General features: G+C 33.9%; 1 protein-coding gene across 1 annotated transcript; it reads left to right on the top strand.

Annotated features, from left to right (window-relative positions):
• Window positions 1-907: 907 nt before the first annotated feature.
• Window positions 908-8,426, top strand: DMRTA1 (DMRT like family A1). Its single transcript, XM_077251252.1, has 2 exons — window positions 908-1,588; window positions 7,425-8,426. The coding sequence occupies exons 1-2, from the start codon at window positions 1,051-1,053 to the stop codon at window positions 8,246-8,248; spliced, it is 1,362 nt and encodes a 453-aa protein (XP_077107367.1). The 5' UTR covers window positions 908-1,050; the 3' UTR covers window positions 8,249-8,426.
• The last annotated feature ends 3,196 nt before the right edge of the window (window positions 8,427-11,622 follow it).

The following is an 11,622-nucleotide window of genomic DNA, read 5'->3' as shown; positions in this document are numbered from 1 at the left end:
TACACGGGATGTACAAATGTGTTATGAGTTGGTGTACATTGTTTGTTATTGTCCCGATTAATTTTACATTGAGGCCCAGAAGAAAAAGTTACTCCTCTATTAAGTTAATTTAAAAAAAAATCAATATTCCCAGTAGGTAAGTAATGGTCATCTCGATCTTTATCTTCCGAAGCACCACTATTTGAAAAATCTGCATTTTATTTATCCTGTAATTTATTTTGACTTTCACAATAAAGTGCTCATTCCTGCTCAAAATCTTATATCCTGAAAGGTTTTTGTAGTAAGGGCAGAAAAACATTTAGGAAGACAGGTCAAAATAGATTCCAAGTGTAAAATCTGCTATTGTTTTATCACATTTTTAAGAAACTTGCTAATTACTTCTATCTGTTTAGCCTTCTGATTTTGGTCTTCTGATGCTAAACACAACACAGTAGATTGTTATTGGAAATATACATAGCTAAAGCATATTTCTAGAATACTGAATTCCTTCTTAAAGAAATTTAATTTTACATAATCAAATATAAGTACAATTTATATTGTGTATTTTGTTTTCACTAGTAAGTTCTGCTACAATGAGCAGTTTTTCTCAACGTCATGCTTCAAAAGATTCAAGTGCAGACATGTCCTTAGTAAAAACTTCTATAAACTTGCTAATTATATAGAAATGATTTATTTACAGCAGTTTATAGCTTGCTCTTCATGCAGTCGCTCATCTGGTCATGTCTAAACCCTTGTTCTCTAGTTTTCAAGCATATGTCAGTTCTTCTCACTATTTGCATGCTATTAATAGTGCAGCTCCTCCAAGAATGGTCAGTGCCTGTGAAATCCCCATACAATTTTAGCTACGCCTCTATTCAAAGCATCTTATTGCCCGACTCTCCTGCCAAAGCTGAAATCACACAGAACATCTGGCTTGCTAAGGAGGAGACTGTGGGACGGATCCACACTAAAGACATTTGTTTGCCAGTGTTTGACACATTGAAGAACTCAGTCTGTTACCAGGAGGCAGTCAGGGCTGAGCGGAAACTTTGCTCCACTTGCCAGTCAGCAATGGACTGTAGCAACTCCAGTTCAAATATTACCCCGAGACCACTGCTCCCTCCTGGCTTGCTTGCCCCACTGCCCTGTCCATCTCATTCCTCTGCATCAGCTATGGCAGTGCCACCCTCAGTGCCCATGCCTGCTTCATTTTTAAGGCCTCCAACTCTTCTCTTAAGAGCAGCAGCAGCAGCTGCAGCAGCCGCTTGTGCGCCAAGGATGGCTTTGGAAAGAGGAGCAGGTGGAAATTCTCTGTATCCTCGAACACCCAAATGTGCAAGATGCCGAAACCATGGGGTGGTATCAGCTCTTAAAGGGCACAAGCGTTTTTGCCGCTGGAGGGACTGTGCCTGTGCCAAATGTACCCTTATTGCCGAGCGTCAAAGAGTTATGGCTGCACAAGTTGCTCTCAGAAGACAGCAAGCTCAGGAAGAATGTGAAGTTCGGGGTGTGCAACATTTCATGTATACTGGAGCAAAGAATGATGAGGGGGAGGCTGGTAGACATAAAACAGATACACTACCCGTCCTTAGCCAGCAAGAGACTAAAGGTGAGTAGAAGGGACAAAAATAATCGTACTTATCATATATCTATCTGCACTTGTAAATGTGACAATATAGAAAAGTATTTTATGTTATAAAGAATTATTTTCTCCCATTTACTTTAGTTATATTGATACCAATATCTCTCTCTCTGTGTCTGTAATATGCTTTAGCTTACTAAATCAAGACAATATACAGTATATGTCTTAGATGTAAAAAACCTATATCTATAACATTCTACTTATTTATCTAGCTCATATCTATCTATCTATCTATCTATCTATCTATCTCATATCTAACTAGCTATCTCATATCTATCTATCTATCTATCTATCTATAATCTATCTATCTATAATCTATCTATCCATCTATCTATCTCATATCTATCTATCTATCTATCTATCTCTCATACCTATTTCATATCTATTTATCTATCTATCTATCTATCTATAATCTATCTATCTATCTATCTCATATCTATCTATCTATCTATCTATCTCATATCTATCTATCTATCTATAATCTATCTATCTACTGTATCTATCTATCTATCTATCTATCTATCTATCTATCTATCTCATATCTATCTATCTATCTATCTATCTCATATCTATCTATCATCTATCTATCTGTCTCATATCTATCTCTATCTATCTGTCTCATATCTATCTATCTATCTATCTATCTATCCCATATCTATCATCTATCTCATATCTATCTATCTGTCTATCTATCTATCTATCTAATATCTATCTATCTCATATCTATCTATCTATCTATCTATCTATCATTTATCTGTCTCATATCTATCTATCTATCTATCTAATATCTATCTATCTATAATCTATCTATCTACTGTATCTATCTATCTCATATCTATCTATCTATCTATCTATCTATCTAATATCTATCTATCATCTATCTATCTGTCTCATATCTATCTCTATCTATCTGTCTCATATCTATCTATCTATCTATCTATCTATCTATCTATATATCTATCTATCCCATATCTATCAATCTATCTATCTATCTAATATCTATCTCTCTATCTCATATCTATCTATCTATCTATCTATCTATCTATCTATCTATCATTTATCTGTCTCATATCTATCTATCTATCTATCTCTCTATCTCATATCTATCTATCTATCTATCTATCTATCTATCTATCTATCTATCTATCTATCTATCTATCTATCTGTCTGTCTATCTATCTAGCTCATATCTAGAAATCCAAAAATCAGAGGCAGCACACCATTGTAGATTAGGTTTTGAAGGTGTTCAAGTCTAATTGCCCATCATGGCTTTTTTGCTGTTATCCCATATCTATCTATCTATCTATCTATCTATCTATCTATCTATCTATCTATCTATCTATCTATCTATCTTTCTTTCTATCCCATATCTATCTATCTATCTATCTATCTATCTATCTATCTATCTCATCTATCTATCTCATATCTATCTCATATCTATCTCATATCTATCTATCTCATATCTATCTATCTATCTATCTATCTATCTATCTATCTATCTATCTCATATCTATCTCATATCTATCTATCCCATATCTATCTATCTATCTATCCCATATCTATCTATCTATCTATCTATCTATCTATCTATCTATCTATCAAGAGAAACAAGAAGCAACACTAACAGGCATTATAAAGTCAGTAAGGGTGCAAAATATTTCAGGCAATTACTAAACCTCCAGATAGCTAAAAAAAAAAAATGAAAGCAGCACTCCATCAACAATTTAGGAAAAACTGTGATTTAATAAGTCGTTGGGGCTGCTGAGCCCTAATGGGCTATTAAATCGTTTTTTCCTAAATTCTTGATGGAGTGCTGCTTTCATTTTTTTTATCTATCTATCTCAAATCTATCTATCTATTATCTTATGCTCTATCTATCTATCTATCTATCTATCTATCTATCTATCTATCTATCTATCATCCATATATCTATCTATCTATCTATCTATCTATCTATCTACCTATCTAACTACCTATTAAGTTTGTGAAGTCTTAGAAGATTTTCTGTGAAAAGCCCAAATAGCATGTAACTGAGCTTAGGATCAGCTATGGTTGAGTGTGTAACGTGCTCTGACGCAATGCGATCCCTGACAGCAGAGCTACGTGGCTACGGCTGCAGGTGCTGTTGTGTTCTGTTATGTTACATGTGTGTGCATGAGTTTGTATAGCTTTGTGCTCATATATCAGTTGAATTTAGGCACAGAAATAGTAGTAATAAAATCACAATTTTTCACATTTGCTATCGAAAATGCTTGCTAACAGCCTCAATATTTCTAAAACAGAGAGCATGATTTCCAGTAGTCAAGGTTTAGGTGCAAGGGGACATTATTAAAGCAATTTCTTGCGCAAAAAGTAATGAAAAAATATGACAGAGTAAAGCTTTACCGAAGATTTCATCTAGTTCAAATTACAACAAATGTGTGATGTGTACTATGAAATGTTCATAATTACGGGTGATGATTTGGGGGATCAGTATTAAAACTATTAAAACAAGTTAATGTATCAGACAAATAGCACAATGGAGTTATGAGACATATCTACCTTAACTATCTCTTCCGTGAAGTTGCTGCTTTGCTGTAGCTGTACGTCAAGTTCTATTTTGGTAGCCAAAATATTGAATATCACATGCTACCCACAGATGTATTCACCGCAAAATATATATAGCAAAGAGAGCTATGAAGTTTGCAAATCAGTATGTGTATATGTATGGCACACACACGTCTATATATCTAAATATCTATCTATCTATCTATCTATCTATCTATCTATCTATCTATCTATCTATCTATCTATCTATCTATCTATCTTTTAGAGAAATAGTACACCATAAATTCAAGTTTAGAATTTATAGCAAAAAAAAGAGTATTTTTTACGTATAATTTTTATTTTGTAGTTTTCAATTGATAGTTCCCATCTTTTGAAATCTGTCTGTTTATTTTTATGGATATGTGATAGCAATTCAATTAGTTCTCCTAATTAGTCATATGTTTTGTATGCATGTTTAGTTTTTTTGTTTAATTTTTCTGTTTATGCATACAACATGTAAGAAAATATATTTTCGCACCATTAAAAGATAAGCTTTTGGTGAAATTTACGGGTGTTTAACAATCCTGCATTTCTTACCCCGATTCACTATTGTATTTGAGACCGGTTTTTAGTGTTTTGAGCCTTCTTTTTTATTTGCGCTAAATACATTGGTTCATTTACACCTTATTTGAGGTCTGTTTTATATGTGCTTGCTTTATTTTTTTTTTTAATTCACCACTGTGGTTATACGGATTTCTAGATGTCTTTGCTTAACCTATTGCGACTTTTTAAAAAGTCACAAAATTTGTTGCAAATGTATACTAGAATCTTAGGTGTAATTTTTGTGACTTTTTATGAACAAAAAAAAGGTTAATGATAGATAAAAAAGACCATTTTTTTACTTTTGAGCAAAATTCATATACCACATGCAGCAGTTTGATGAATTTTGCGCACAAAACCTCAGGGAATAACACAAAACAAAAAAGAAAAGTGCCTTAAAAAATCCTCAAATGATGAATTGGGATATTTGAGTCTTATAGCTTAATAATTGATAATAAATCCAACATTTCTAGTTTTCCTTTCTTTTTTTCAAAATGTAATAATAATAATTAAAAAAATAAGAAAACTTCAGAATTCAAGCTTATGCATTACTGTCCAAATGGAAATTGTCACCTTTTTGCAGTGAAAAAGTTTTTAGTGAAATCTGGCTATAATTGAAACAAAAAAAACTGGTTTAGAAAGAAAACAGCAAATAAATATTAAGTCTAATTAAATAAACTCTGTGATGATGCAAGTATGAATGAGAATAAGATTGAATCTCATTTCATTTTGATTTTTAGCACACAGTATAACACTATATAAAACAAATAAGCAGCTTTCTTCAGTTTTTATTAAGTTATACTTTTTATATAATACATACACAGGAGACATTAATAATTTATATACCAACATTCTTATTTTTTTACAATTAGTTTTATTTTCATTGGAATGTTTTTTTTTTACTGGCAAAATAAGTCCATATGTACTATTGACATAATTTGCAACAACCAATAAAATACTCAGGCTTTTATTTGTCTTACCTTTTGATAATGAATATAAAAATATGATGCTTCAATAAATTAATGCATAAAATTGAGCTCCTCAAATATACATCTAAATAGCTTTTGGCACTAAGCAAAATTTTCTAGAATTTAATCTCAAGTCTATATATCTTGCTATTCATGTGAATTTTTCAAGTTCTTGCTGGGATTGAAAAAGATGTTCACATCTGAATAATTATGTATCATAGAATGCCTTTACTTCTATCTGCAATAAGTTGTTAGAAAAAACACCTTTAAATCGCCAGTATATAATTTCTCATATTGGTCAATGATTATATCATATATTTCTTAATAGCAAATGAATTGAGCAAATAAGTAATTATGGCAGATATTATTTACTCTTTGCCATCATGTCTGTCCATTTGTATAAAAACTTGTGCTTTCACTATAACCATAATTTGCCAAAAATTAAAAAAAAATCAATGTGTTGCCACGCTGTGCAAATATGCATATTTTTGCTTTTTTAAATTAAAAGAGCCAGCCAGAGCTGCATTTAAAGAATTAGTATTCTCTTCTCATTTGCATATATTAGCTCAGACATCTATTCCAAAAAATGCTGATAGAAATGCATTCTTGCCACTTTGTTAGCAGAATTTAAGTAGTGAATATTAAATATTTCCCTATTTCTGCTAAAAATATGGATTCGTACGTAATTATGAAAATGATAACACATACGATCTAATTTTTTTTTACAAATATTTAGTTTATTGATTCCTGAAAATACAAATATTTACTTTGAGTTGAATCGTAATTTTTAGTATTCTTTAACACATGAAGTGTTTTTCACTACACAATTCCATATTTTATTATAACTGATATCTTTAGCTACTTTACTTTTAGAGAAATTTATGAAATGGAATATGAGAGGTGGATAATTAGAGATAGGCTCTAATTGCATTATATTTGTCATTTCTGCTTGCTGTATATCTAAGGGATAAAAATATATACTTGAACCATATGAAACATTGCTAGACAGCTATACATTTGGATACACTTACCATTAGCACCTACTATAACAGTTGAATAATGTGCAATATATATTCAGCATTAGGCTGTATTAAAGAAAATTGGGATTTCAGCACACAGAAAGAGTATTTTGGATAGCCAAATGACTACCAGAAGAACTTTTTAGGCAAGTGTCTGGCTCAGAGAAATCTATGGGAATGTAAAGTGTATGCACTGAATGAAATTGGCAAACAGAGTGAAACGAGCCGAACACATCACTCAGGAGAGGCAAAATAAATTTAATCTACTGTAGTTTATTCTATCTACTGTTCAATAATTTTCACTGCCAAAAATTAGACTGCTACAGATCATAATTTCTGGAAATCTCCCCTTTCACAAAATCCAAATAATATAGTGACTATTCTTACACTATTACACTATTATTACACTATTATTAAAACTATTAGACTATTATAACAAAATTCAAAAATCTCAAACTCCCAGAGGGAAGACTGGACTTCATGTCACATAGTATTCCATACACTTATATTGCAAATGACTTGACAATCTTTATTTCTTCTTTGTTAAGAAATACTGCTTCTGCACACGAATGCTGCTAAACTTGAGCATAACCTTATATAATTAAATCCATAATTCAATAACAATATACAGTGAGTTTTAAACGAAGTTAGCTAAATTATGTATTATTTTTGTATTTTTCTTTCCTATAGGTTCAGCTGAATCAAAAGGAAAATATGATACATTTTATGAGAGATTGTCAAGTTCCAACAGCATTGCCACCGTTCCTCAAACATCTCCAAATGAGCAGGTCAGTGCAGATCACGTACTAAAGTCCTCTGGTTTAACAACAGCAAGCAAAGAAGATTCTCTTCAATCTCCTGGGTCTGAAGGAAGATCTGAAGGTGCTGACAGTCCAACATCTTTGTCATCTTCTGATCTGGAATCAGGAAATGAAAGTGAGTGGCCAAAAGTTAAAGTTCCTATTGTGTCCACAAAACCAAGAAATCCATTAGATATTCTTAGTAAAGTTTTTCCCAACCATCAACCAACCACTTTAGAAAGCATCTTGCACTACTGCAAAGGAGATGTTGTCCAAGCTATAGAGCTGGTTTTAAATGGAAAAGAACACAAGAATGATACCAAAGACATTGATGGTCCATCTGGATCAGACCTCAGTAAGTTGTCAAGAGATTCAGCATTAAAGTTTACTGGATTAGGCTTTGGTGGTTTAGGTAATAAATCTGCCTTTTCTCCTCTTCATACAAGTCCATCATCGGTTGGTGCCGATACTACAAGCATGCTTCATCCAAGACTTGGGCTGAGTCCATTACGCTTTGCTTATTCCACATCTAGCAGAGGACTTCCTGGATTTATTTCCCCTTACTTTACATCAGGATTTATTCCATCTCTTCCTTTTCATCCTGGAATGGATTATGCTTTTCCTGGAATTTTAAGAGATGCTTCTTACTGGCAACGTAAGGACACTATGAACATTAATGGACTTTACCCCAGAATAAATCAAGACAATCACTAGTACCAGCAAAAAATGCACATCCATACCTTATTTTTAGTTTAAAAAGGAACATTTTGTAGATTATATGTGCATTAATATTACTTTTATACACTTTAATTTTTTTTGTAGAAGAATTGAATATTTGCTAATATTAACACTATGTTAATGGTGAATTATTGTAATAAACAGCTATTGATAGTACTTTTGTTTGGTTTATTTTGATCAATTTAATATCATAGCATAATAAACTAATATAAAGATTCCTAACCTTTCAGGCTTTACATTTTACTGCTTTTTTGTAGGCAGTATAATCCAATTAAAATTGAAACACAAAATGTTGTACCTGTATAAGCAATGAGCAGTCAAACCTCTGAATAGCAGGGCAAACTATTGCTAGTTTACAATCTACTACAAGGTTATTAGGTGGAGTCTTGGAAAAACAGTCTTATTGCTTTAATTGTTTTATAGGTCTAGGTAAAAGTGGCCTAGAGATGTTGAGGCAAACTGTACATAGTGTACTGCTTGGTCATTTTTACTGTACATGTTTGTATAGAGTGGTGTAATATTCTTTACTTCTCCATGCCACATAGAAAAGGTAGAACAACATCTACAGGCCGACTGGGGGACAAAAGAACATTGAGTAAATAGTGCACTATGTATACATATGTTATATATGGAGAGAACTTTTCCATATAAAACATTGCCTCAAATCTTCATGTGATCAAAGCCTAGCACTGATCCCACATGACTTCCCAAATTCCCTTATGACTTCTCCACCATTCATGTTATCTATTTGGAAAAAATAAAATATAGTAGCATACTTCTGTGACACATGGTGATGGTGAGCGGGATCTCAGAGCCATTAATCTTCTAATGTTAATCAGAGGCATTAAAGGAGTCAGTCTAATAGATTTGTTAAGCACTCTCAGGTCATGTGTGTGTGTGTGTGTGTGTGTGTGTGTGTGTGTGTGCGTGCGTGCGTGCGTGCGTGCGTGCGTGTGTGTGTGTGTGTGTGTGTGTGGTGAAGCCCAGCTTCAAAGTCTCAGAATGTGTCAACATTCTAATCTAATCAAATTTCTGTTCTTCATCTTTATCACTCTCATCACATTGTCATGGCTAGGATAACAATATGGGACTCATTTGCACCTCTTGCTAATGCTAAATTTTAAGAGAAGCAATGGCAATACAAACCATTTTAATTTGAGCTCTATAAATTCAGCAATAAGCATTTTGGAATGTGATTGCGAGATGTAATACACAGCAAATGTAATAAGGATAGAAACAGAATACAAGTTATTTTTTTATGCAGCTCTAACTGTGAGTAGCATGATTTAGAGAGTGGCTACTGTATGATTGTAGTCAGGTATATTTTTGCTGAAATGCCCCAGCATGGCCGTTTATAGTTATGACCAGTCCGGCACTGCACCCAGACAGCTTTTCCCTGCATTGCTCTAGCTGATTTTCAGGTTTCTACCATGTGTGTACACAGGGAGAGACCTGTCAATCAACTAAAGTGGTACCGGGGAAGGCACCAAACTAGTCATGTCTCTCCCTATAGTCCTTGACCAGCTCTTCAAACTCTTTTTAGATTAATGGAAGTTTTACTTTTACTTTTAATTAGATAATACACAGATTCTTACATATAGTAACCACAAAAGAACAACCAGTATACTGTGCTATATTAAAAGATAATCTTTATTGAACAACACTACAAAAAACCTGTAGCCACAATTACAATTCTTGTAAGTCTCCAATACCAAAAGGCATGATGGTGTATGTCACTACTTGGTAAGTATAGGAAAATACATCAATGCTGCTTAGATCTACCATTGATATGAAGAAAGTGCCTAGTGCTATATCATACTGAGAACCCCAGGTGGCGCCCTAACTTCATGGACACCTATGTAACCATGGGATACCATAACCATAATAAAATAAGACACTTACATAGCAGGGTGACCTTAGCAGCGTGGTTTTCCTAAGCGCTTAGGAAAACCACGCTGCTAAGGTCACCCTGCTATGTAAGTGTCTTATTTTATTATGGTTATGGTATCCCATGGTTACATAGGTGTCCATGATGTTAGGGCGCCACCTGGGGTTCTCAGTATGATATAGCACTAGGCACTTTCTTCATATCAATGGTAGATCTAAGCAGCATTGATGTATTTTCCTATACTTACCAAGTAGTGACATACACCATCATGCCTTTTGGTATTGGAGACTTACAAGAATTGTAATTGTGGCTACAGGTTTTTTGTAGTGTTGTTCAATAAAGATTATCTTTTAATATAGCACAGTATACTGGTTGTTCTTTTGTGGTTACTATATCGTGGTCAGTTATATGTGCCGTATTACAATAGGGGGATTTTGTGATGTACAGATTCTTACATAGTTGACTTTATAATATCAATAACACATACAATATTTAGTACTAGATTACCAGATGGCATATATTAATTGCTAAGTTCCAAGTGTTCAGTAGTTTATGAAATAGATATTACCTGATTCAGCCCGTGTCCATTGTCATATGCACAATAAACCATTTGATCAACGTAGATCGTGTGGGTGTGTGGAGCAGGCTCAGAAGCTAAACCTGCTCAATAGCAAACAGATGGCAAGTATGATACACAGTCCTTACCTCACTATAATGCCGGCTTCACACTCAGCGTACGGAAATATGGTCCGTATTTTACAGGCGTAATATGCAGAAATTATTCCAAAACAGTGATATGTCATCCGTAGGCAGGGTGTGTCTGCGTATTTTACTCATGTTAACCTCCGTATGTAATCCGTATGGCATCCATACTGCGTTTTTTTTCACGCAACCTTACAAAATGGACATTTAACGGTTTTGAGGCCTGAAAATAATTTAAATCATCAGCATAAACCCTATTTAAGGCCTCAACAACAGCTGAAACCCTCCATATGGCAATTTTGTTGCTGTGCTTGTGTAGGTGTTTTGGTGGTACTTGGGCAACATGTCTGACCTCCTGCAATTCACACCAACTCAGCAGGTGTTATTTAATTGGGTCTTGTCATGCCGCTTTGGCCAGCCATACCCCGTGATAGTTGATACGCGAAGGAGAAGAAGAATGTGGGTGCATCCACTTTTGCAGCAACGCCTCACTAAACGGCATTTTCACCAACTCTATTCATCTCTGCGGACACATCGGGACAAATTCTTCCAGTACTGTCACATGACAATACCCACCTTTGATATCTTGTTGGAGACAGCATGTCCAGGAATTACGTATCCAGAAACCAGGAGGCGGAAATGCATATCCGCAGATGAGTGTCTTCTCCTTACCTTATGGTATGTATTCACCATCCTCACATACTGTATGTTGATGATATTTTTTGTACTATTTTGATTTTCATAGCATCTTTTTAAAATT

This window comes from Ranitomeya variabilis, chromosome 1 (assembly GCF_051348905.1).
Source record: "Ranitomeya variabilis isolate aRanVar5 chromosome 1, aRanVar5.hap1, whole genome shotgun sequence".
In the NCBI taxonomy this organism is placed as follows: Eukaryota; Metazoa; Chordata; class Amphibia; order Anura; family Dendrobatidae; genus Ranitomeya; species Ranitomeya variabilis.
Note: the sequence above shows the minus strand (reverse complement) of the source record. Positions and strands in the feature narration are given on the sequence as shown.

What these genes read in the sequence shown, in the direction of transcription:
- DMRTA1 (XM_077251252.1), top strand. Translation starts at nt 1,051, where the DNA reads ATGGACTGTAGCAACTCCAGTTCAAATATTACCCCGAGACCACTGCTC. An exon ending in TAGCCAGCAAGAGACTAAAG is followed by an intron (nt 1,589 to 7,424) that starts GTGAGTAGAAGG and finishes TCTTTCCTATAG; the next exon opens with GTTCAGCTGAATCAAAAGGA.